General features: G+C 48.8%; 1 protein-coding gene across 5 annotated transcripts; it reads right to left on the bottom strand.

Moving 5' to 3' along the window:
- Positions 1-16: 16 nt before the first annotated feature.
- Positions 17-26,749, bottom strand: LOC102444088 (zinc finger protein RFP-like). 5 transcript variants are annotated; one of them, XM_089770809.1, is made up of 9 exons: positions 26,618-26,749; positions 23,426-23,855; positions 20,490-20,585; positions 19,958-20,188; positions 17,890-17,912; positions 17,044-17,159; positions 15,887-15,946; positions 1,567-1,680; positions 19-1,277 (listed from the first exon to the last, which is right to left on the bottom strand). In XM_089770809.1, exons 2-9 carry the CDS (start codon positions 23,840-23,842, stop codon positions 595-597), a joined length of 1,740 nt encoding a protein of 579 aa, XP_089626935.1. In that variant the 5' UTR covers positions 23,843-23,855; positions 26,618-26,749; the 3' UTR covers positions 19-594. The 5 variants fall into 5 exon arrangements, 4 of the variants coding, with proteins under 4 accessions (XP_075770078.2, XP_089626935.1, XP_075770079.2 ...); XM_075913963.2 differs by lacking the exon at positions 26,618-26,749 and having other exon boundaries at positions 17-1,274; positions 23,426-25,762; XM_075913964.2 differs by lacking the exon at positions 26,618-26,749 and having other exon boundaries at positions 20-1,277; positions 23,426-25,761.
- Positions 26,750-26,759: the final 10 nt, after the last annotated feature.

A 26,759-nucleotide genomic window follows, 5' to 3' on the forward strand; every position in this document is an offset into this window, starting at 1 on the left:
CCCCCAACTTGTTCCTGTACCCTATTTTCCACCCAGATTCTGCATCCCAGTCCTATCCCACTCACTGCCATACTGGATCCCCTGTCCCGCACACTGAATCCCTCATTTTTGGCCCCACCTCAGAGTGTAGAGGGGCCCACAAATTCCACTAACCCTGGAACTCAAGAAGAGTTAATCTGGCCTGAAGCATTGAACCTCAGTCCTACCTACCTTCCCCCCATGAGGCTGGGATGTCAGGGGAGGGAGATGTGTCAGTTGGGGCCACATCCGTTTTTGTGTTTATTTTTTATTTTAAATTATGAATTTAATTTTTTGTTAAAAGGGGGGTTTGATGATGGTAAAGAAGAGGTGGAGAGGCGTGAGGGTTTCTCAAAAATAAAAAAGGGGACATGATGCCGAAAGGTTTGGGAACCACTGGTTTAAAGGGAACTCAGGTTACACGGTTTTTCCACTGTGTGGATTCTCCTATGTTTAATAAGGTCTGTCTTCTGCCTGTAGCTTTTCTCACAGTCAGAGCAGCTGAAGGGTTTCTCACCTGTGTGGGTTCTCTTATGTCTAACAAGATGTGCACTCTGACTGAAGCTTTTCCCACAGTCAGTGCAGCTGAAGGGTTTCTCCCGTGTGAATTCTCCGATGGGAAACAAGGTCTGAGCTCTGACTGAAGCTTTTCCCACAGTCAAAGCAATGAAAGGGTTTCTCCCCTGTGTGGCATCTCCAATGCGTAATAAGGTGTGAGCTGCAACTGAAGCTTTTACCACAGTCAGAGCAGTGGAAGGGTTTCTCTCCTGTGTGGATTCTCCTATGTCTAATAAGGCCTGAGCTCCCACAAAAGCTTTTCCCACACACAGAGCAGCTGTAAGGTTTCTCTCCTGTGTGGATTCTCTTATGTCTAACAAGGTCTGACTTCTGACTGAAGCTTTTCCCACAATCAAAGCAGCTGAAGGGTTTTTCTCCTGTGTGGGTTCTTTGATGCTCAATAAGAGTTGCACAGTCACTGCAAGTGGAGGGTGCTTGCTGATGGGCCATTTTCTGTTGAACGTTTTGTGTGTTTCTTTCCACACTTCTGCTCCAATGACTGGATTTACCCTGTCCTTCCTCTGGATGGTTTCCCTGCTCCCTTTCTAGGTTATGCTGACTCTCCCAGGTCTCTCCGTGCTCAGGACTCTGAGAAATATGCCCTTCAGATCTTCCCAGTAACATCCCATGTGGAGCCACTCGCTCTGGTCCTTCCTGCTGAAAACACTCCCCATTGTTCTCACTCAGTGTCCCATCACCTGCTGGAAAGAGAATCCAGGAATCATTCTCTGTGCTGAGCTGAAAGGAAAACTCTGAAAGGGGAACATATCCAAATAATAGCTGGAAAGGATGAATAATCATGAGCTGAGTTCATCCTTCTTCCTCACAACCCTTTTCTAAAGGAGAGAACCCAGCCTTCACGCCCCACGCCCTCCCAAATGACATTGAAGACAGGCCGAATGGTCAGTTTGACATGATGAAAATGCACAAGAGACATTTGCTATGAGGACACAGAAATTGGTTTCTGAGTCAGTTTAGCTGATTGCTCACCTGTGTGGGTATTGCTGATGATCTCCCCTTCCTCATAGCCCTGGAAAGCTGGGATCCACAGCTCCTCCCTTTGCTCCACCCAGGAGATCGCATGAGCTTTAGAAACTAGAAATCCTGCATGAAGAGCAATTAACAAAGTGCAGATCTTGTTCATTAAGGTCTGTGCCATTACTACTTCCAGAGCAAGAATCTGAGTCACCCACCCAGAGTAGCTCCTTGCCCACCTTGCAGAGACGAGGCTCTGGATGATATCAGATCCCATGACACACTCACCTGCAGTAAAGGTACATCCCCCCTGCTTCGGGAATGGCCCAGTTTATTCCTTGGGGGGAGCTGAGCACCCTGCTGCATGCTCTTGAGCAGTGTTTCTCCACCTTTTTTTTTTTTAAATAAAATACCCATTTTTCAAAACAAACATTTTTTACCCCCAGTACCTACAGTTTTCAGACACATAAATTTTTTTTCTACCATTGCAACAAATTCATTTAAACAACTTAATCGTAACCGGGCGGGTGATGAAATTTTTGGGTGTAAAAAGTACAAAAATTATAAAACACTGTAAAACTTAAATCTAAAATTCAGTTTTCTCCACATTTCAGTTGTGTTGACGTACCCCCCAGACTTCTCTGGAATACCCCTCAGGGTACTCGTACCACTGGTTCTCAACCTTTTTTTACTCATCGCCCCCTTCTGAGCCTCATTTACCTCTGTGGTCCCCCCCCCCCATAGCCGCTGTTAGTTGGAAAAAAAGGTACATAATTTACCTAATGTTCTGTTTTTTCCATGTGACCCCCTAGAGGTAGGGTGTGGCCCCTGGGGAGCCATATGGCCCATGGATGAGAACCACTGCTCTAGTGTACAACTCAGTCTGTAGAGTCTAGACTGTAGAGTTTTTCCGGGATACCAGAAGTATACTGGAAAAACTCTGCCGTGTCCAGCGAATGTGTCCACTTTTTTGGAACAGTTTCCTAAAAAGTGGGAGTATTCTTTCAACATCCCTATATTCCTCTTGCTGAGAAAATAAGGGATATTCCAAAAGAGGAGGTTTTTCCAAAATTTAGTCCCATGTAGATGGGCAAAATTTTGGACAAGCCTCTTCTGAAAAAAGAGGGAAAAGATACGCAATTTGTGGTTTGCAATTTGCATATTTTTTTCAAAAAAGCCCCACAGTCTAGATGTAGCCTCAGTCTCTCTCATGACCTGTTCCACCCACCTACCAATCCCCCGTGCCATCCTAGGGCAGGACAGAAACACATTGCTCAGAAGGGGAGCTCCAGTGGGGGCTTGCAGGTCTGACACGGAAGCCCACAGGCAGGGCTGAGATTGCAGTAGCCATATGGCAGGTCACTAGGACTTAGAAAGAAAGGACCCAGCAGAACTCTAGCTCCTCAAGGGCTCTGCCCAGAAAGCTCCTGGATGGGGAACTTGGCTTGCCCTGCTCTTTGGCTCCGATGCTCTATTTGACCCAGAAGGCAGTAGAGGAAGTTGTCTGAGCAGTGAGGTAAATCCTTGACTTGCTGCTTCAGACCATCCCTAAGCTCCACACTCCTGACCCCAACTGCCTGTGCCGGGGTGGGCCCTGCCAGCTGTGCAGAACAGCTGCTGCTCCCACAGCTGGCCATGGTGACATTTGGCTGTGCTGCTTCTCTGGGGTGTGTGGTTGTTGCTGCAGCTGAGCTTCCCGTTGGCTGCCTCAGTTCTATGCTGCCAGCAGCAACAGCATCTTTGTGTGGTTCCCCAACTTTCCTCTGGTGGCCAGCCCAGCCTGCCGTTTGCTCCCTCCCTTCGGCTGCACATAATCTGCCATTCACATTTTTGCATCTTTGCATTCCTCATGTTTTTAGCCAGACCCCTTCTCCGACTGCCACTTAGTGCTGGGAAGATCCCTCTGTGATGTTATAGGATTACAATATGACCATGTAGGTTATTGTGCTACCACTGTTACACAGTTGCAACAAATCTTGTGCAACACTTGTCGAGTATGGAGTCAATGGAAACATTCTGATGTGGTGACTATGATTATCCTATTTGTAAATGTGCATCATTTTTGTACTTCAAGTTATGAATATGGACCATACACCTATATTTCAAATATGGTTGCCGCTGTGTCTGAACGGTGACAGCCTGCCTTTCTTACACAAGCAGTGCTAGGGTTTTAAGATGATATCCCCAGCAGCCAGCTCACACACTCTCTCTCTCTTTCTCTCACACACACACACACCACTCTGTGACACGCACAGACACATAGTGACACACACACCCCCAATGTCACACACACACTCCCCCTCCCTTGCTCATGTACCCCATCTGCACAGAGCAGGGAAGGGGGAGACTACAGGCCTCAGGGACAGAGCAGGACAGCTTGCAGTGTCTTAAAGAGATAGGCTATGTCTACATTACAAGGTTTTTGCACAAAAACTGGGGGAATGTCTATACCTTAAGCACGTTTTTGCTCAAAAAACAAAACAAAAAACCCCCAGTAAATTGACAGGACAGAGGGCTTTTGCTGGTATATTTATTCCTCTCTCCACGAGGAATAACTCCTTTTTGCGCTACAGCTCTTGCACAAAAAGGCAGGTGTGGACACTCCGCAGGAGTTTCTTGCAAAAAAAGCACAGGTGCTCTGATGGCCATTCTGTGAATGGCCATCAGAACTTTCTTGCACAAGAACATCCATGCGGTGTGGACGCTCTCTTGCGCAAAAGCACATTGCTTTTGAGATGTGCTTTTGAGGTATGGACACGCTTTTGTTCAAGAAGTTTTTGCGGAAGATCTCCTCCGCAAAAAGCTTCTTGCACAAAAACCCTGCAGTGTAGACAAAGCCACAGAGTGTGGGGTTCCCAGTAACTTTCTCAGCAGCAGCCAGCACGCACACAGTCTCTTTCCCTCTCTCACACACACAGCCTGAGTCACCTATGAACATACCCTGAATCTCTCTCTCTCTCTCTCACACACACACACACACACACACACACACACACAGAGTCTGTTTCACACACACAAAGGTGACTTTTCAAAATATGTATTAAATCTATTTTTTTTATTCTACTGATGGTGCACAAGAGCAAGTCAGTGCACAACACATATTCCCACGCATGGATGGAAAAAAATAGAGGGAACCCTGCTGTCCACATGCCAGAAAGCTATAAAAGGCTGGTGAAACAACTCCATTTGACCTCTCCTCTGCTCTGATCTCCGGACTATGGACAAACGCTAATGGGAGCATTCTAACCACAGGACAGAAAACTGTCCAATCTTCTGAAAACAACCAGAAACGTAACAAACCAGCGGTTTAGTCCATCACTGGTTTAAAACTGATGCAAGAACGTTCCAATGTGTGTCTGTATTTGATTGCTTATCTCAGTTGTAATTCTCACCTCTTTCTCTTCACTTACAAATAAACTTTTAGCCAGCAAATAGAATTGGTAACCGTGTGATTTTGAGGTAAGATCTGAGTTATTTTATTGACTTGGGTACGTGGCTGGTCCTTTGGAATCAGCAGAATCCTTTGGTTCATGAAACTGGTTTTAACTCACCACTCCTCATTAAGTCTTGTGTCTGGGTGTTGAAACAAGAACTGGAATATTAAGAAGGCTGCATTTCTGACTTCTCTGGGTGATGAGATGGACATGTACTTTTGTTGTTAATGGAGTATATCACATGGGAGAACCACCACCAGTATTGGGGTATGCCTAATCTATTTCTTGGCAATCTGTCCTGAATTTGGTATTCACGGTTGTGACCCACAGTGACATCCCTCCTAGCTGAGCAGCATCCTTCCTGTAATACAACCCTGCAGGAGGATGTTGGGTTTGTGGAGTCCTTCTGGGAGGTGGGCTGGCCTAGCGAGGATAGAGACACATCTTTCCCTCGGCTCAGAGATGTGGAGGAGTAGAGAAGGCATGTGTCACGCTGTGTTGCTGCAACTATCCCAGGGGCCAGGATCAGCAATAGGGCCCTGAAGCTGCACCTGCCTTCTAACGAGTGAGCCAGGCTGCCTGTTGACCTGCCCTGACTGCCTGGCTGAGGAAGCTAGAAGGCCTGTTTTGAAGCCCAGTAGCAATAGTAGCTGAGGGTTGCCTCATTACCTAATCAAGTCATGTGGGGGTGAAAGATACGTAGCTCCAAATCCTGATTGTGTCTGCCTCCACAGTGAGTGCTGGGAGAAATGGGAAGAACTCTAGGTCCTGGACAAACACTGAGCCCATGTTGCTTTCGTCTGATAGATCGAACCATTTGAGGGGATGCATTGTGGCTCCTTCTTCTTGTGTGCTTTGGAGAAGAGGAAGAGAAGAAAAAATCACCTGTCTCCTAGCAGAGGACAGCGCTGCTCTCATGGTTCTAGAGAAAATGAGATAAAGGACGAGAGTTTTCCGCAGCAGCATTTTCTCTCCACACTGACCAATCTCTGAGCAGCCCTGTGGGATGTAGGCTTGGTCATCGGCATGGGTGCCTGAGAGCAGCTAGAGCTTCCTCCTACTCTGGTCAAGCTCTCAGAAGGGCTGTGTGTGACGCCCACTAACCAATCTGCCCACACTGACAACGGATCATGCAGCTCTACCACATGTTCTGGGATGTACTTGCCCCAGGCCTTGCCATGATCTGGGCAGAGCCCCTGGGCAGCGTCTGGCTCCTCCTGCCATGGGGGTGGCTGTGCACACTCTCCTGCTGGAGAAGTGGGACTTCCATGTGCTGAGGAATTGGTGCTCAGTTTCGCTACTCAGCATGGACTCTATGGGCGCAGCAAGTCACAGTGCTGTGAAGCACCAGAGTAAATATACTCCCAGTCAGTACCTTCTGGATGATGGTTGGCAGGACTGGGTGGACCCCACTATGCTTACCTAGCATATAAAGCTGCCAACAACTTCAAGACATGTCCTCCATGGTGTGCTGCAGGAGGTAAAGGCTGCCCTATCCCCTACCTCTGTGGCTCTTCTCAGGCAAGGTGTTCCCCACCGGCCCATATCACCTGGCTCACCGGAGTTTGATGTCAGCCCCCTGCTGCATCAACTCCCACCCATCGCTCTGAACCACCCATTTTAGCTGACTCATACTGAGAATCTCCATCCCATCCCCAGAGAAGCTCTGCACATTCACATTGCCTCTAATCATTTCCTTGGGCTCGTGTCCTGACCAGACACACGCTGGCTGGACACGCTGCCTCCTCTTCAGGATGAAGAACTCTGGAGGGCCAGCCTGTGTTCCGCCTTCATTCCACGGCCCACCAGGAATTAGAGTTGGCTGGGCTCTGTCATGGAGCACAGGCATGTTGTTGACTCTGTTTTCAGCCTTCCCTGGCGCTTGTTTGTTCTGAGCAAGAGGGAGACCCAGGGCCCAAACCTGTCAGTATTTGGAGTGTGCTCAGGGTTATAGCCCCTTCTCTGTCTCCTCCAGAGCCCCTTGCTGAGACTCTTCCTGCTCTTTTGCCTTCTCATTTGTATTGACTCTCTGCCCACATATGGTCCCACAAGTCTTCAGGCCTCCTTGTCGGCATCCGTCTCACTCTGGTAAAGACAGTCCTATCACTGCAGGACAAGAGCATGGCAGGGGTGTGTTCTGTGACTTGGGTCAGTACAATTGCATCTTGAGGCCCATGTTATTCCAAACCATCCTGTTCAGTGTCCAGTCATCAACACTCAATTTGACAAAGCAACACTGGATAATTGAAAACAACTTGATGGGGGGGGGGGGCGGAACTGTCTAAGGCTTGTATGAGACAATGTGAAGACAACTGGACACATGGGGCATGAATGTCTGGAGAGATTAAGCAAAATGGCCAGGATGCAGTGTTTAGCCCTGTGTATATTTTCAGTTCATGCTTTTCTGGGATGACGAGTAAACACTGCCCGAAAAATCACAAAGAGTGGAAGGGAGGCCTTGCTGGAGCCCTCAGAATCACAGTATTAACCAATGCTTGGGAACCACAACAAGACGGGCCTTGGCAGTAGGGTAGATCACTAGGTACCAGCTAACCAAGTCAGCACATTCGACTGGGAAAGAGGATACAAAACACACTGATCTCTGCAATACCTGCAAACGCACTCCTAAGAGATGGCAGAGGAACACACTGATCCTTGTGCAAAGCAGGAGATGAGGGGATAATGGATACAGATGTTTTATTTCAATGGGAAGGTACCAGGATAAGGATAAGGAATAACAACACACGAAGCGCAATGTTCAAGTGTGATGGATAGGAGTAATGCTGGCCAGGACTTAGGGTAGGACTACTTAACACACGGCCCGTATTGTAGCCCATGGCCTGTTTGTTTGCAGCCCGCAGTGCAGTTTGGCTACGTCTACACTGGCCCCTCTTCCGGAAGGGGCATGTAAATTTCACCAGTCGTCGTAGGGAAATCCGCGGGGGATTTAAATATCCCCCGCGGCATTTAAATAAAAATGTCCGCCGCTTTTTTCCGGCTTTTAAAAAAGCCGGAAAAGAGCGTCTACACTGGCCCCAATCCTCCGGAAAAAGCTCCCTTTTCCGGAGGCTCTTATTCCTACTTCAAAGTAAGGGCGCTTTTTCCGGAGGATCGGGGCCAGTGTAGACGCTCTTTTCCGGCTTTTTTAAAAGCCGGAAAAAAGCGGCGGACATTTTTATTTAAATGCCGCGGGGGATATTTAAATCCCCCGCGGATTTCCCTACGACGACTGGTGAAATTTACATGCCCCTTCCGGAAAAGGGGCCCGTGTAGACGTAGCCTTTGGGTTTATGTGGCTCTCACGGGTGGGGGCCAAAACAAAAAGGGAGTTCATATAATGGTCTTCTGTTGATATGAGTTTTAGTAGTTAAATTCCTGGACTGTCATTGCTCATTAAAAGAGCTGTCTATGGGTGGAAATCAGGTAAATATTGCATTTTATTAATTTCAGCAGAACTGACTTAAATGGGGTCTGCGTGTTGTGCAGTCTTGCCTTAAGCTTTGTATTCATGCCTGTCAGTGTGAAAAAAGCTATTTGCATATATATTTGCAATGCACATTTAAGTTGCAGCTCTCAGCATGTGCCGTGAGTATCATTATGGCCCCTGGGGCTTCCAAAGTTGAGTAGCCCTGACTTAGGTTGTATCTACACTGCAGAGTCTTTTTGGAAAAACAGCTGTTTTTCAAAAAAAAAAAAAAAAAAACCTTCACTTACATCCACACTGATATTGCATTCTTTCAACATAAAGCTGAAAGAACAGAGGGGTTTTTCCAACATTGGCGAACTTCTTTCTACAAGGAAGAAGCCTTTTTCTGAAAGAGCTCTTTCGGAAAAATGTATGTATGGACAGAGAAGAGGGTTTGTTTGTTTGTTTAAAGAAGTCTCCAGGAAAAAGCACAGGTGCCCTAGGGGCCAGTCCATCCACAGTAATCACTACTTAAATGCGAGATAGCATCCAATCAATGTGAACGCTATCTTTCGAAAAAGCAGGTCATTTTTTCGATACGCTTTTGCAGTGCAGACACTCTCTTTTGAAAGAAGTTGTTTCAGAAGATCTCTTCCAAAAAAACTTCTTTCGAAAGAAGCTTGCAGTCTAGACGTAGCCTCAGTGCCTAAAGAGTTAAACTCAAGCAGCTAAGGGTGTTGGCAAAGGGCCAAAAGAACCAATGGGATACAGTGCTGAAATTTAAATCCCATCTGCCCTTTCTCTTTGTGTGATTTTTGAACCAGAAGCTGAGGGGATATGATTTTTCAAATCCAGGTGGGACTACCATGCCTCCAAGGAATTTGGGGCATGGAAATGGACATGTGAAGAGATAGTGAGTAACTAAGGGTGTGTCTAGACTACCTAGTTTTGTCGACAAAAGTGGACTTTTGTCGACAAAACAATACCAGCGTCTACACTACCGCGGAGTTCTGTCGACATAACGTCGAAAGAACTCCGCGGTTTTGTCGACGCTGGTATACCTCATTTTACGAGGCATAACACTTTCTGTCGACAGAACTCTGTCGACAGAAGGTGTTATTGCCTGTAACACTGCGTCCAGACTACGGAGTTCTGTCGACAAAGCGGCTTGCTTTGTCGACAAAACGCGGTAGTCTAGACGTACCCTAAGGAAAAAAATGTATATTTAGTTGCAATCCAGGTATTTTTCTTTGTTTTGTGTTTGGTTAAAACTCTGTGTGAAATCCACATCTTTCCTCTCCCCACCCCATCACCATACTTAAGCTAAAGCCCACACACCTAGCAACCACATATGCTTTATCAAGTATATCTTTTGTTTTGTTAATAAAAATCACCCTTTTTAAGGAGATGATTTGATTCTTGTGTCCTGGAAAGAAACAGAAGGCCTGTGTGGGTACCTGCCTAGACTGACAGGCCAGCTATCTGAATTGGCGTTTGTTTCCTGTGTTTTCTTTTTTCAAGCTCTCTTTTGGAAAAAGAACTTGGGGTACCCGTTGGGAAGAAATTCAACTGTTTCTTCCTGGTTTTCAAGGATAAAATCACTTGGGCCGTGTCCAGACTCAGGGGTTTTTTCGGGAAAAGTAGCCTTTTCCCGAAAAAACTTCCCCTGCGTCCAGACTCAAGCCGCGTTCTTTCGAAATTATTTCGAAAGAACGCGGCTTTTCTTTCGATGGCGGTAAACCTCAATTTACGAGGAAGAACGCCTTCTTTCGAAAGTTCCTCTTTCGAAAGAAGGCGTTCTTCAATGTAAAGAGGCCGTCTTCGAAAGAGAGCATCCAGACTCGCTGGGTGCTCTCTTTCGAAAAAGCGGATTTCTCTTTCGAAAGATCCGCCTGCAGTCTAGACGCGATCTTTTGAAAGAGGCTCTTTCGAAAGATGCTTTCGAAAGAGCCTCTTTCGAAAGAAGCCTGCAGTCTAGACATAGCCTTGATGGTGGCAGTCTCTCTTCCAGAGCCAGTGCATCAGTGACTTTGAGGAGTTTTTGTAAGCAGAGCCTATAGAGGCAAGGTATTTAAGGTCTTTTGCAGACCCCCACCTTCTGCACTTAGAGTGTCAGAGTGGGGAACAGCCCTGACAGGAAGTCACAGGAGGGGCATGTTCATGCTGGCTGAGGGGCAGCACTCTGGTTTCTGGCTGAGCCAGTACCATTGTTGGGCTGGGATATGTCTCACTGTACATGTGCCCAGAGAGCTGGAACACTAGTACCGGGGTTCTTCGCCAATAGACCTGGATGAGCGCCTTAGCCCACAAATGGAGCCTGTGTCTCTTTAGCAATGACCTTGAGCTGTGCTGCATGAGCAAGCTGCACACTCTGCCAGTGCAGCAGGCATCAGGGCTCCAGAAACAGCCGCCCTGAGCAGCTGTAACGATGTTCTGTGGCACTAGCCGCCATTCAAATGGCACAGCAGCCACTATGGGGAGCAAAGATTATCAGCCACAGCAACACCTGGGATCTCTGGTATCAATCAGGACCCCACTGCGCTATCAAGGTGCTTATGTGGAGTAGAGCATCTCCCCTATTCAATGTATTTAACCTCCCGCCAGCCTGTGAACCAGGGACATACTATAACAGCTATTGAAAAGACAAGAAACCAGGGCACAGGCAGTCTAAGTGACTTGACCAAGATTTCACAAAAAGTCTGCGTGAGGGCTGGAATTGAACACAAGTCTACCGACACCAAGTGCAGTGCCTGAAACCCAAGAAGAGCTCTCCTCACATTTATCTACCACAAAGCTACCCCAACAGAACGCTCGCAGAGCACGAACTGCCTCATCCACCCTCCCTCAGCACCCAGCCCCTCTCACTGGCAGGAACCAGGATGGCACAGAGATCAGCCACAGGCAGGAAAGGACTCTGGAAACCGCGCCCTCCTTCCAGGGGCCCAGCACACTGGCACAAGGGTACCCTGCAGGCACCAATAGCAGCCAGACCCAGACCCACAACTCTGATACCTGCCGTTCCTGTCTGGTGCCTTCCACTGACACTTCCAGCCAAAGTCAACATGGGCAAGATGATAGGGGAGCACACTGAAACCCTAACTGTGAGAAGAGAAGTCTGAGGGGGTATTAAATAGCAGCCTTCAAGTTCCAGAAAGGAAGTTCCAAAAGAGGCTGTCCTTAGTAGTGACGGATGGCAGAACAAGGAGCAATGGTCTCAAGTTGCAGTGGAGGAGGTCTAGGTTGGATATTAAGAAAAACTATTTCACTAGGAGGGTGGGGGAGCACTAGAATCACCACCCTTAGAGGTTTTTAAGTCCTGGCTTGACAAAACCCTGGCTGGGATGATTTAGTTGGGGTTGGTCCTGCCTTGGGCAGGGGACTGGACTTGATGACCTCCTGAGGTCTCTTCCAGCCCTAGGATTCTAAGAGCAGCACCATTGTTATGTCTCTCAACCTGCTTCCCCAGGGGAGAGGGGAGGTCTCTCACATAGGAGCCAGGATTATGCCTTGTCCTGACATTTTGGGACAAGGGACAAGGAGGGACTCTGAACCAAACCCAACCCAGCTGCTCCAGAGCCCACCCAGCTTCTGATACCCGAGGGGACAGGAATCCTTACCCAGCCAGCTCACAGCCTCATAATTCTCCTGCATCACATCCCAGTAGAGGGCTCTCTGGCCCAGCTCCACCAGAGCCCATTCCTCCTCTGAGAAATATACAGCCACTTCCTCAAAACTCACCACCTCCGCCAAAGCCATTTCCTTATCCTGCCTTTGCAGGCCATAGGTTGAACTGAGCAAGACATGGATGCTCTGCAGCCTGTCAGCAGGGGTAGGAGGACGATTTGAAACATGTCAGAAGGGGCTTTAATCTTTTCCATACCCCCATTCTCCCCAGACTCTGTTCCTCTTGACACGCATATTAGAACAGGGGTCGACAACTTTTTCTAACCAAAGAGTCAAACAACATCAAAATGCAGAACAAGTGGTCAACAAAGAGCCATATAAGCATGCTCATTTGCATGACTCAAAATATACAACAATATTATTGATCATTGACATGATGATTAAGAATAGCATAAATGAAACATTGTTTTCACAAACTCTAGTTAATGGGACTTCTGCTGCTCTGTGTTTTTGCACATTTCTTTGAAGTTTACATCATAACTGGTCAAATCCAGCTTCATGCAGGCATTCAGGCTGTCTTCTTTCAGTCTTATGGTAGGGGGCTGGGGATGTGGGGGCGTAGGAGTCATGGTTGGAGAGTATGAGGGGCTCAGGTCTGTGGGTTCAGGTGTATCATGGGCTTGAGGCACAGGGTTTGGAGTATGTGGGGGTACAGGAGGCAAGGCAGGACTCTGGGGGTTGGAAATAGATTATGTGGGGGGGGCCCTGGGGCCACATTATCTTACCCGGCTGGGCTGCTGGGCCCAGGTCAGAATCGCCACAGCCAGATCATGGTCTCCCTTCCTACCTGTGCCACACCAGGAGCGGGGAGGCTGCTAGAAGCCATTTCTGTGGCTAGATGGGAGCCCCCAATAGGGACTTGTTGACCAGGCTGTCACAAGAGCAGCTGCATCGCAGCCCCAGCCCTAGCCCCAGCATACGGAGCAAGCTACTTGCCACACGGCCCACCCTGGAGCAGCTGGGCAGCCACCATGCTAGAATGTGAACTGGGATAACAATGCAGGTGTCCCAGTAGGGCTGTCTGCACTGAAGCCCAACTCAAGCTCTGGCCCATCGGGCAAACAAAAATGACCAAGAGAGCCATATTTGGCTCGCGAGCCAGAGCTTGCTGATCCTGTACTAGACTCTGCCATTTTGGGCAAATCCTTGAGTCTAGATACTCCATAAACAGGGCACACAAGTTAGATCCCAAATCCACATTCATGTCTCTCAATACCGGGCTTGAGTTTCAACATTCCCGCACCTGCAACAATGGGATTCAGTTCTGAGCACCCAGTGCTTCTGATAAACCAGCCATTTATACTGCTGCCCAAATATGGATGTAGGTGTCTAAATTTCAGCTGCTTTATTTAACACTCCTAGTCTTTACGCATTTATTCTTTATAATCCCTCTCCACAACAGAGATTTAGTGAAGCCCAGGGGAAAATTCAGATTATTAAACATGTCTGGTGAGTGTTTGCAGGATGAGATCCTAAAATGCATAGACTCACAGTGTGCAAAGGAAACATTCGTCATGTAGTCTGACCTCTTCTATGGCACAAGCAATTACACTTAGCCCAGTTACCCAGGCACAAAGCTCTATTTCCCCAAAGCATGTTTTCTAGAAAGTCGCTCAGTGTTGATCTGAAGACATCAAGAGATGGAGAATCCACCACCTCCTTTGGCCATTTGTTCCAGTGGCTAATCCTCTTCCCCATCAAACATTTGTGCCTTCGTTCTAGCCTTCGTTCTAGACATGTGTACATCCTGCACATGTAGGCTCCTCAGCTCCAGTGCTACTTCCTCCCACAGCCGCTGGGCAAGGCACAGCCTATCCTGCGGCCAGGGAAGGGGGAGGGCACCAGCCACTCACACACCACAAGAGCCCAACCCAGCCAGCCAGACCCTGAGCAACCCAACCTGCTGCCTGCCCTGTGGGAGTAACTGAGGGAAGTGCCACTGTTACCAGGAGTTCAGAGGGACCCAGGTGAGGCAGAAACCCAGCGATGGAAGGGGGAGGGAGGAACGGCACTTGTCCACCTGTAGCTTTGCAGCCCATGAAGGGGAGGAGGGGGTATGGGTTTGCTTTCTGCATTCCTGACCAGTGACCTACAACTCAGAAGCGGGAGCTGGCGCTGCAGCCTTGCAGCTACTCACCAACTGCGAGGCTCAAGCAGCAGCAGAGGAGGTGGGGGGCTGAGCTCAAGCTGTGGCAGGAAACACTCTCAAGTTAAAGAATGAGATTCTGGACATGCACATGTAAATACAGTTCACTCAGTTTGCTTAGGCCTGCTAGATATTAAACTGTTACAGTGGTGTTTTGCCTATGTTAACCAGTTTGGCTGTTGTGGGGTCACAAACTGTGTTAACATTAAATGCAGGAACTGTGAGATATGATCAGCAATCCTTGCAGTTATTGTGAGGATGCAGAATAGTCAGACCGTGTTTAATTCAATTCTAAGGACAGAGACTGGCAGTGTAAAGAACCTCCATGACCCAGGGTTCCCCTGCCAAAACTCTGTGAACTGGGAGAGGGCAGGACTCAATCAGCAGGCTACATGCCCTCCAGGTGTGAACTGTAAGACTGGTTCAACCTGTTTCTCCTCCCTGTTCTAATGATAAAACTAGAACAAACTCCATAAGAAGTCTCTTTATTTTTAAAAATTTACTCAGGTGGATGCTGGAATTTCTTGTGGCTGGGCCAAGAGCTGAGATCGCTAAGTTTAGCCTAGAGCCAAATCCACCACAAGCCAGCAGATGTACCAGGTGGCCAGCAAAGCGGCAGCATGATGAGCATGCAGCAGGGGGGCGAGGGAGAGGCACACTGAGCGGCTGTCAGGGTAGTGATGGGGACACTGCTGGTGAACTATGGGTTGGGGGTTGCTTCTGGCCACACAGTTTGGAATGGGGATGTGGTGTTTCCCTAAATCAGTGCTCAGTTCCTTTCCCTTTTAATCAAAGTTTTCTTTTGTTCCCCATTCAGAAGCACTGAGTCTGAGTGTAAATATTGCGTCTTAGGGCAGAGCAGGGCTACTCAACTTTGGAAGCCCCAGGAGCCATAATGATACTCACAGCACATGCTGAGGGCTGCAACTTAAGTGTGGTTGCATGTATATGCAAATATACGCAAATATATGCAAATAGCTTCTTTCACACTGATGGGCATGAATACGAAGATTAAGACAAGACTACACAACACACAGGCCCCATTTAGTCGGTCCTGCTGATATTAATAAAATGCAATATTTACCTGATTGCCACCCATATGACAGCACTTTTCATGAGCAATGACAGTCCAGGAATGTAACTACTAAAAGCTCATATCAACTGAAGACCATTATATTGACTACTTTTTTGTTTTGGCTCCCATCCGTGAGTCGTGCAGCTTAGAGGGAGGAGGAAGTTACTCACCTTGGCTGAGGGTATTAGACTACCAAAGGAGACTGAAAGCTGGGGCAGAGGATTGGGATGCTGGAGGGGGTGAGGGCTCTGGGGTAGCCCTGGAGATGAGGGGTTGGGATGCAAGAGGGGGCTCCAGTTTTGGCAAAGTGCCCTACGATGGGGGGATGGGCTCTGGACTGGGGCTCTAGGCTTTGGGCTGGGGCCCAGATTGAGAAGTTTGGGGTGCAGGAGGTGGCCCCTGGGCTGGAGGAGGCTCGGGGTGGGGGGAGTTTGTGGATCTCACTTACATGGCTGGCTTCTGGTCAGCAGTGCTAAGGCCAGCTGTCTGGTGCCTCCCTGAACTGGGGCAATGGGCTGCACCTCGAAGTGGCCAGCAAGCCTGGCTCAGCAAGGCGGGGCGGAATAATATGAGGCTCTGAGGCAACTCACCTGGTTTGTACGCTCCTCGAGGTTCCCCTCTTTGGACCTCCAGTGCAGATGGTAGTGTGTCTGGAGGGGGGAGGAGAGGAGAGGGGAGATTTCAGGTTTGCATTGTGATCACACAGAGCTGGGATTTAATTGTAACAGAGACCAGACAGAGCCACACTCAGGTGTTTAATATGAAAAGGTCTGAAACCTTCTGTTTCCCTCCCACTCAGGCACCAGAAATGGAACCAACATCCCTGCAGCCTCACACTCACCCCAGCACAGACAAGCAGACAGTGAGAATTAATTTTTCCCTCCTCATCCCCTCCCACCCTTCAGACGCCAGTGGGTTTGTCTCGTTCACTTACTGCCTTTGTCGTGACCTAGATCCAGGCCTGCACAGACTTTGGCACCAAAGTAACTCAGTGTCACTACAGGGAGCAGCAGGATGGGGCCTCGCCCTCCACAGGCAGCAACAGGAATAAGGATAAAAATCATTTTATCCAGAGGAAACTGAGGCAGGGGCAGGTTGGCTACCTGGTCCAGATTCACCCTGTGCCGGTCCAACCAGGGCAAGGAGGCCATTTGTTACCCCGCAGGTCAGTGGCTGCGAGGGCCAGGGCAGAGCTTGGCACAGGCTCAAGCAGTTCTAACGCCAGCTGGAGTCACATCCCGGTTACAGTGACCTGGTGTGCCTAGGCCAGGGAGCAGAGAGCCAGAGGCCTAGCTTTATTCAGCCCATGTCCCTCTGTCCCTCCTTCTCCTGCCTCATCCCTTGCCCTTCCTAGCCCCAGCTCTCTCAGGGACACGCCTCTGTCCCTCCTCCAGAACGAACCAGTGCATAATTTGGCTGCGCATAATGTGTCAGACTCGGTAAAAGGTAGTCAAAGCATCATAGGAGAAATGCATCTTGACCCACCTATGCCCCAGGAGCAGGTGGTGTTTCTTTCTGTGTGTCTGTCATTCCTTACTAACAGGCACTGTAATTACAAAGCCTGCTTTTGGAACCAATATGGGTTCCATTAATCAACCCAAGTGTCTTAGATCCCAAGGATGAGCCATTCTCACCTCACACTTAAATAGAAGCTTAATCTAACTGTGAACCAAATGACCAGCATCATTCTCTTTCCGTGGTCTCAGATGCTTCGCTCATTTTCCCCTCCTCCATCCCTTCTAGGTACCTTTGAACTCTCTCAGCGTCTCCGACAGCGCAAGACTTTTCTGGCAGAAACCACTGATTTGCTCGTCCAGGTCAGGAAAAATCTCCTCTGGTGGCTGGAACTGCCCCGTCTCACACCTGGAGAGAAACAATGTCACAGGCTGACGCTGCATCAAGTGACACAGTTCATAAGTTCTGGCTAGTGAATCGCTGCTCTAATGGGCCTAGAGTTCAAATTTTTCTGCTTCTCCCAGCCCGAGAGCATGTGCAGAACAGCCCATGGGCATGCAACCTTTCCCTGAAAGGACCCATTAATATTCCTGAAATCCAGCCTGGAGAGACTAGCTCTAGGGACAGAGGTGGAATTGAGTGTCCATGGCCAATTCACTCTTTGGTCTCCAGGCTCTGAGGGACAGCAGGTTCCCAGGTGAAGTGCTGTGGGAATCTGCCCACCTGGAACAAGACTGAGACACCAGCTCCCCCGTCCCCAGCTCATGCCACACAGGTCTCCATAGACCTCATGAGTGGGAAAGACTCTTGACCCCTGCTGTCCTAGGCTGAATGGTGCCCAGTGCCCAGCAGGGACAGGCCCATGTTCCACCCCCACAGTCCAGAGGCAGCTAGTCCCTAGGGAAGTGACAGCTCTAGGAAATATTTGAGATCAGACTATGCCCCTCAATGGAAAATTCCAGAGTCTTCTATGCAAGGATGAGACCCTCAGGTTGAAGTTGGTCAGAGAGATTTGTGCCCAGCCTGTGACCGTCCCCTCACATCTGCCTGTAAAGCCCTGGGGAGATGTGGTGCTAACGTCAACTCCAAGCTCTTTCCCAACATAGCGCAGTGTGAGGGGAGTGAGGGAGCCACGCACCTGCTCAAGTAGCTTCTGACATCCTAGAGGAGGGAGAGAGAAAAGAACCTCAGCACCATCAGACACACACATGGGATCCCAGAGAAGGAATTTTGCAACCATGGGGAAGAGAGGCCCTCAGTTAATGGGGCTTTGCCCATCTCTACTATCTCTGTGTCTGTAACTCTGCAAAGCACAACAGTCCTCACATGTCAGCAATGCACACACCAAAGTTACACGGAGATCTGACAGCTGTACTCCAGCGCTTATAGTGCAGGAGCCTCCTTTCCCTGTGCGGGGAACCCACAAGGGAAGAGGTAATTCTTGATTTAGTCGTAAGTGGAGCACAGGATCTGGTCCAAGAGGTAAATATAACTGGAGCACTTGGAAATAGTGATCATAATATAATAAAATTTAACATCCCTGAGGTGGGAAAAACACCTCAGCAGCCCAACACTGTGGCACTGAATTTCAGAAAGGGAAACTACACTACAAGGTCAGTCGAGCAGCCACACTACAAGTGCATTAAAAAAAAAATTAATGGAGATTGCCTATCTCCTAGAATGGACCTTGAAAGGTCATCAAGTCCCATCCCCTGCCTTCATAGCAGGACCAAGTACCACCCCTGACAAATTTTTGCCCCAAATGGCCTCTGCAAGGATTAAACTCACAACCTTGGGTTTAGCAGGCCAAGGGTCAAACCACTGAGCTATCCCTCCCCCCAGTCTTGTGCAAGAAAAAGTACAGTTAATCGTAAGAACACAGAGCTTTTTGCGCAAGAGTTATTCCTCTTTCTATGAGGAATAAGCCTTTTTGCGCAAGAGCTCTTGTGCAAAAAGGCATGTGTGGACAGGCAACAGGGGTTTCTTGTGCAAGAGAGCATCCATACTGCCATGGACACTCTTGCTCTAAAGCACATCTCTTCCGCAAAAGCACATAGCAGCGCGGACGCACTCTTGCGCAAGAACTTTTTCCACAAGAGTTCTTGTGCAAAAGTTCTTGAGCAAGAAGCCTGCAGTGTAGATGTAGCCCAAGAGTATGTTCTGGGACCAATTCTATTCAACTTATTTATAAATGATCTAGAGAAAAGGGTAAACAGTCAGGTGGCAAAATTTGCAGATGATACCAAAGTGTTCAAGACAGTTAAGACCAAAGCAGAGTGTGAAGGGCTTCAAAAAGATCTCACCAAACTAAGTGATTGGGCAACAAAATGGCAAATGAAATGTAATGTTGATAAATGTAATGATCCCAACTATACATGCAATATGATGGAGACTTATTTGGCTACAACTACTGAAGAAAAAAATCCTGGAGTCATTGTGGATAGTTCTCTGAAAACATCCACTCCGTGCAGAAGCAGTCAAAAAAGCAAATAAAATGATAGGAATCATTAAAAAAGGGATAGAGAATAACACAGAGACTATCTTATTGCCTCTATATAAAACCATGTCACGCCTACATCTTGAATACTGCATACAGATGTGGTCACCTCATCTCAAAAATGATATATTGGCATTGGAAAAGGTTCAGAAAAGGGCAACAAAAATGATTAATGTTTTGGAATGGACTTTTCATCTTAGAAATGAGGAGAGAAAGAGGGGACATGACAGAGGTCTATAAAATCATGACTGGTGTGGAAAAAATGAATAAGGAAAAGTGATTTACTTATTCCCACAATATAAGAACTAGGGGTCACCAAATGAAATGAATAGGCAGTAGGTTTAAAACAAACAAAAGGAAATTTTTCTTTACTCAGCGCATAGTCAACCTGTGGAACTCCTTGCTAGAGAATGTTGTGAAGATTAGGACTTTAACAGGGTTCAAAAAAGAGCTAGATAGATTCGTGGAGGTTAGGTCCATCAATGGCTATTAGCCAGGATGGGTAGGAATGGTGTCCCTAGCCTCTGTCTGGAAATGGGTGACAGGAGAGGGATCATGTGAGGATTAACTGTCGTGAACCCTCCCTCTGGAGCATCTGGTATTGGCCACTGTCGGCAGACTGGTTACTGGGCTAGATGGATCTTTGGTCTGACACAGTATGGCCATTCTTATGTTCTTATGAGCTGGGATGTTTCTCCCTCAGTCTCACCTGCAGGAATTCACTTGCTGGCTTCTGACACTTCCCCTCCAGCTCACTGATCAGCTCACAGAGATAGGAAATCTGTGCGGAGAGTTTACTGACAGTGTCAGTCTGACGCCTCCCAACCTCCTCGTCCAGCTTCTCCAGTTGGGCCAGCAGCAGTCGCTCTTGAACCTCCAGGAACTGCCGCAGCTGCTGAAACTCAGCCATAATCCTCTGCCTCTTGGCTTGTGTCTGTTTCTGTATGAAAACAGGGAAAGGGCTGGTAGGGGCATGGATGTAGCCCGGGGCCCTTTCATGGAGAGCTAAGTGAGCAACAGGGAGAACTTGGAAACCCTCAGATTTCTGACCTGTGGGTACAAGGCAAAGGAGTCTCTCCCAGTTTCCCCTTTGGCCCCGTGTCCCTCTGAAAGGGATGGTCCCCCGCCTGTCATGGGCAGCGTGTTCTGTTATTCATGGGTGCTGGGAATTCATACCCAGAGCAGCAGGAGGGAGGACTCCCACTGCCAGTCTCTGCCAGTTCATACCCACAGGCACCTACCAGATACTCTTGGCTTCTCCTCTCTCCAGCCGCTTTCCATCCTAGCAGCTTTTCTCTTTCTTCTCTCACAATGACCAAATGAGCCTCAATTTTTTTCTGAAGAAACAGACATGAGTCGGGAAGTTTCACTGTGAGTATGAGGGGAGTGGAAAAACATCCAGTTCTACAAAAACCCATGATACTGTTCCTCCCAATCACTTTGTGACATCAGGGTCCCCAAGAAGATGAAATCTTATTAATGGTCACTGGGAGTGTGCCATAGACTGACTTGTTACCCATTCAGGTTCAGTTATTTTAGTAACTGCAAACAGATCTCCATTATCACCAAGCTTTATTGGTATTTATGGATTGTTTATTGGTACAGTGTGCAACAGGGCACTGGAGTCCCATGGAGTAACCAATATACCCATATTTGAGAGAGTTTAAATTGCAGTGGTTGGACAGAGCTCGTCTAGGCACCAAGGAAATCCACATGAAATGCAGGGAGGCAATGTGTGTGGTTTTAAGCAGCAGAGTCCCAATTTGCGGAGTTCTGTCCCCTTTCAGTAAGGACTCAGCACTGGACATGGCTTTATCTGGTGAAAAAGAGACAGGAGGAGACTGAAGATGCAGAAGGACACCTGTGAGGGTGGGGAAGTGGAGGTGGCTATTCACTGCAGATTGATGTTGGTGGGGGTGCAATGACAAAGGCTAACCAATAAGGATGCTGGTGGGCCCAGGCAGGCAGACGTGGGGCTGTCTTGTATTCTGGGAATGCCTCAGTAACAAACCCTCCCCTCGCAATTAAACAAGCTGATTTCTGTTAAGTATGGTTGGGTCTTGCCAAGTGCTGTTCTAAACACTTACACTGGCAATGCCTTCTGGGCAGGTATCCATTGTCCCAGTCCCTGGTACGGCTGATGCTGGGAAATTCCCAAAGGCTGCCTGGTGGGACCAACAGAACCACATTGGCTCGTCCTTGCCCACATACTCACTAGCACCACAGGCCGCAGCATCTGAGTTTAACCCGGCATGCAGCAGCCCAGGAGATCAACATCCCAATGGGAAGAGATCAACATCCCAATGGGAAACCTCCTCTCCCTGCTGGGCCTGAGGGCTTTATCAACACTTCTTTCCCTCCTAATGGCCATGATTCATCACTGTTTGGCTGATGCTGAGGTAGCACCATAGCCTATTGCAGTGATCATCAACCAGTAGATCAAGATCTACTAGTAAATCTTGGCGCCTCTGACAGGTGATCATGACTGGTTGGCCAAGAGGCTATCAAGCACACTTCAGCTGCCCCTTTCCCCACTGCTGCGCATTTCCTGCCCTTTGCCTTAAAGCTGTCCTCTCCCCCGCTTCCCAGGAGCCTCCTGCATGCTGTGCAGAGCAGAGAAGGGAGAAGAGGGAGCGCTGATGTCAGGGTGCCCTCTCTCACCCTGTATTCTATCTTCACAGAACTGATGGGGGGCACAGGGCTTGGGATGGAAGGAGTGTGCTGGCTGCTTTTGAGAGTGGTGCAAGGCCAGGACAGGGGTGAGCCTGTCTTATCCCCACTGCACCACCACCCAGAAGCCACCTGAGGTAAGCTGTATCCAGCTGGAGCCAGAATCCCGAGCCCCTGTCCCAGTCATGAACCTCCTCCAACACCCCAAGACCCTGTCCTAGCCCTGAGCCCTTTGGTCCCAAACTCCCTTAGAGAGCTTGTACCCTTAGCCCCCTCCTACACTTCAACTGCCTGCCCTAGACTCAGCTCAGAGCCCCTCTCACACTCGAAATCCCTTAGCCCAAGACCAGACCCTGTGTCCCAACCCTCTGTCCCTGCCAGGTGAAAGGGAGGGAGAATGGGGGAGGGAGGGAGGAAGGAAGGATGGAGTGAGCAGAGGTAGGGCCTCCCAGAAGGGGCACAAAGGAGGTGGGGCAAGGATATTTAGGTCTGAGGTTGATCCTGGATTGCTCTTAAATTCAAAAAGTGATCTTTTGCTTAACAAGGCTGGCAATCACTGGTCTATTGGTTAGGGACCTGGACTGGGTTCAGGAAGACCTCAGCTCTAATGTGATCCTAGGCAACTTCCTTCACTGCTTTATGCCTTCGTTTCCCTTCACACCTTTAGTCTAGCTCAGGGCAGGAATTGTCCCTCACTGGACACTGTAGAGTCCAGATCGCATTTGGGGCCTGGAAGGGCTACTGTGATGGAAATAAAAATGATGAATTCTGTTAAACATTATTCTATTAAAAACTAGAGATTTTAACTTATCCATCTGCAGTCACAGAGATTGTCTGGAAATCCTTGGCTACGTCTAGACTGGCATGATTTTCCAGAAATGCTTTTAACGGAAAAGTTTTCCGTTAAAAGCATTTGTGGAAAAGAGCGTCTAGATTGGCATGGACGTTTTTCCGCAAAAGCACTTTCCGTGCCAATCTAGATGCGCTTTTGTGCAAAAAAGCCATGATCCATTTTTGCCATCGGGGCTTTTTTGCGCAAAACAAATCTGAGCTGTCTACACTGGCCCTTTTGCGCAAAAGCTTTGCGCAAAAGGGACTTTTGCCTGAACAGACGCAGCATAGTATTTCCGTAAGAAAAACTGATTTCTTACATGAGATCGTCAGTGTTCTTGCAGAAATTCAAGCGGCCAGTGTAGACAGCCCTTGTGATTTACACCTCACTGATGGTTAGCACCTTCCCTTGTATAAAAAGCTCCCTCCTTTCACCAGTGGGAGCTGGGTTTGAAAAGGGTTCAGCATCTCAGTTTCCTGCATCTGGTACCTTTAAAGACTTGATATTTTACCTCTGTTGCCACCTGACCAGAGCATTTCTTTTGTTACAGCATCTCCCCTACCAGGAGGGCTTCACAGAGGTGACTGATGAGTCACATTGGGCCAGCAAAAAGTGACATTAGCCTTTAACTAAAATCCAAAATTAGCCCAATTCGATTGGACAGCACTTCCCTACCTTGTACTCCCAGGCAGCCTCTTCTATGGGGAGCACCATGTGAGCGCGGTGAGCCCGGGCCTCTCTGCAGATCAGACAGATGGGGGCTTGATCCTCCTCGCAGAACAGCTTCAGCGCCTCCTGGTGCTCCTCACACATCCCAGCCCCTACTGCACCCTGCGCTGCTTGCAGGCTGAGCTGCTGGGCTATTGCCACCACATTGGCCAGCGGCCTGTTGGGCCGTAGGAGTCCCTGCTGCACAGAGTCTCCGCACTGCGGGCAGAAAGCGGCCAGGCTGGCTCCCTCCCAGTACCGTCTGATGCAGGCCCGGCAGAAATTATGCCCACAGTCTGTGATCACTGGGTCCTTAAAATACTCCAGGCACAGGGTACATGTCGCTTCCTCCCTGAGACTTTCCACGGGGCTCCCTGTAGCCATGGCTCCCTTTGGACTGGGGAACTCACATGGTCAGTTTCAATTTCCTGCCCTGTGCCCAGCAACAACTGTCTGTTTCCTTTCCTGGGGCTGACTCAGGCTGTTTGCAAGGCTGCAGCCCTGGAGGCTTTAGTGAGAAATATCCCACGAGGGCACTGTCCCTGCCATCAGCCCCTGTACTGGTGGGGAGTGTCCCTGCAGCCCCCACCCCCTCACATGAGCCTGCAGGGGCTGGGTAAGCAGTGACATTCAGGCTGGCAGAATGCTGTTTTTTATAAATACATAATATTTCCAGGTGATTATTTTAAGTAATTTTTATACTTATTCTTCATTTAAATGTTCACAGTTGCACAAAAAAATGAGTTTTTAGCATTTAATACACATTTCATCCGTTTGCATTTTCTAATTGGTGAGAAATCATGGGGGGGGGGGAATCAGACAGGCTATGTCTACACTGCAGGTTTCTTGCACAAGAACAACCATTCTTCCGCAAAAACTTGCAGAGCCTCTACACTGCACGTGCATTCTTGCACAAGTAAATTTACAGTACAGCATCGGAACAGAGGGCTTCTTGTGCAAGAGTTATTCTTCTCCCCACAAGGAATAAGCCCTCTTGAGCATGAGCTCTTGTGCAAGAAGGCAGTGTGATGGGCAACAGGGGTTTCTTGCGCAAGAAACTCCTATGACTTAAATGGCCATCAGAGCTTTCTTGCGCAAGAGAGGGTCCACACTGCCATTGACGCTCTTGCGCAAAAGCACGTGGCAGTGCGGACGCACTCTTGCACAAGACCTTTTGCACAAGAACTCTTGTGCAAGAAGCCTACAGTGTAGACGTAGCCACACTGTTTTGATCAGACAATAATTACTGAAGGAGAGTAAGGTCAGATTCAAAAAGTCAAAGCTTTATAATCCTTCACCTACAGATTGTCCACAGCAAGGGTATGTCTAGACTGCATCCTTCTGTCGGCAGAGAGATGCAGATTAGGCAGGTCAACATTGCAAATGAGGCAGGGATTTAAATATCCTGTGCCTAATTTGCATTAAAATGACCACTGCGTTTTGCTGACTCAGCACTTTGTCGACAAAAAGTGGCAATCTAGCAGGGGATCTGTCAAGAAAGAAAGCCTTTTTCAACAGATCCTGTAAACCTCCTTGTATGTCTAGACATACCCCAAATGTCAAGATAAGCAAAGTGAATATTTGTAAATCAAAGTGTAGTAAATTCTCATGTAGCATTGTTCTTACTGTGCCCCTTGGTACATTTTAATTACTATCAATGGGAGTATTTTTTCATGGTTGATGTGTGGAGAGTGACATTGACATTTAGTGGCATTTGCAGATAAAGTCTAATCCTTCCAAACCTAAGGATGTGAAATTCACAGGCCAAAGCCTTGGTTAAGCTGGTGTCAATATTTCAAAGGCTGGATTGTCACAGACACTAAGGCTGTGTAGGACTACTCAAGGTGTGGCCTGTTTGTTTGCAGCCCACGGTGCAGTTTGGGTTTACACAGTGCTCAACACGCAGCCTGCAGGTAGGATCCTTTGAACATGGCCTCCACTGGGAACACATTCCACAGTGGGGAAGTGTCTCCCAGGCGGTGTGAGCATGGAAAGAGGCAAGCAGGAGGGCAGGCTGGCTGGAACAGATGGGTGTTGGTGTTTCCTGCCCCCAAGGAGGAGGTGCCAGGAGCACCGGGACACTGTGGGAAGTACTTTGTGTGCATGCCTGTCAGTGTGAAAAACTATTTGCATGTATATTTGCATGTCTATGCAACCATGCAAGTTGCGGCCCTTGGCATGTTGTGAGCATCATTGTGCAACCCCCCCCCCCCCAAGGCTGAGTAGCCCTGGTGTAATGAGTCTTAACAATAATTGACAGTATCAGAGGGGTAGCCGTGTTAGTCTGAATCTGCAAAAGCGACGAGGAGTCCTGTGGCACCTTATAGACTAACTGAAGTGTAGGAGCATAAGCTTTCGTGGGCAAAGACCCACTTCGTCACATGCATCTGACGAAGTGGGTCTTTGCCCACGAAAGCTTATGCTCCTACACTTCAGTTAGTCTATAAGGTGCCACAGGACTCCTCGTCGTTTTTTAATAATTGACAGGTTTGTTAAAGCCTTAGCCCCTAGAAACCTGGGATGAGGGGAGACTATTGGGCTATGTCTACACTCGTGGCTTCTTGCGCCAGAAATATGCAAATAAGGCCAAGCATGGAATATCGCCACGCCTCATTTGCATACCTAATGAGCCATCATTTTTGCAGAAGAGGCTCTTGTGCCAGAAGGAGCTGTCTACACTGCCCCTTCTTGCGCCATGCCGCTACGCCGATTACTTTTCGGGAAGACCGGCATTGCACAAGAGGGTTGTTCTTGCGCCAGAAGGGGCAGCGTAGACGCGCCTTCTGGCACAAGAGCCTCTTCGGCAAAAATGACAGCTCGTTAGGTATGCAAATGAGGCTGGGGAATATTCCACTTCGCCTCATTTGCATCTTTCTGGTGCAAGAAGCCCTGGGTTCTGTGCTCTGTCTGTGCAGCCCAAAGGGCTGAGCAGGTGGAGGGTGAATATGTGCGCCCCGCCCCGCGTGGGGGACAAGGAGCTGCCCCCCCACCCCACGCAGCCAGTGATTTGGGTTCCAGGGCAAAACCTCCAACCCCCTCCCCCCCCCCCGCAGTGAAATATCTGCTCCAGCCTCCACCCCTCTTCCCGCCCCCCCCACCTGAAACGTCATCTACCCCCCCCTCTGCAACGAGTCGCCCCCCCCCTCGCATCCGCCTCACCTCCTCTGATTCCTCCTACCCCTCCCCCCACTCCACGGAAGCAGCCGCACGACGAGAAACGGCCACAACGGCTCCCTCGGAACGCGCGCCCCAGGACACGTGGCGCATGCGCAGGGACCGCGGCGTGGCGGGCGGTCCGCAC

The sequence above is a fragment of the Pelodiscus sinensis genome, chromosome 19 (genome assembly GCF_052426305.1).
Source record: "Pelodiscus sinensis isolate ZL-2025 chromosome 19, ASM5242630v1, whole genome shotgun sequence".
NCBI lineage: Eukaryota > Metazoa > Chordata > Testudines > Trionychidae > Pelodiscus > Pelodiscus sinensis.

Bases quoted from the DNA above. Each gene is read 5' to 3' on its own strand.
- LOC102444088 (XM_089770809.1), bottom strand. From the start codon at position 23,842: ATGGCTACAGGGAGCCCCGTGGAAAGTCTCAGGGAGGAAGCGACATGT. The intron at 17,160-17,889 runs GTGCGTGGCTCC...GTTTCTCTCCAG, and splicing joins GTCAGAAGCTACTTGAGCAG to GTGTGAGACGGGGCAGTTCC. The intron at 15,947-17,043 runs GTACCTAGAAGG...TCCCCCCTCCAG, and splicing joins GACGCTGAGAGAGTTCAAAG to ACACACTACCATCTGCACTG.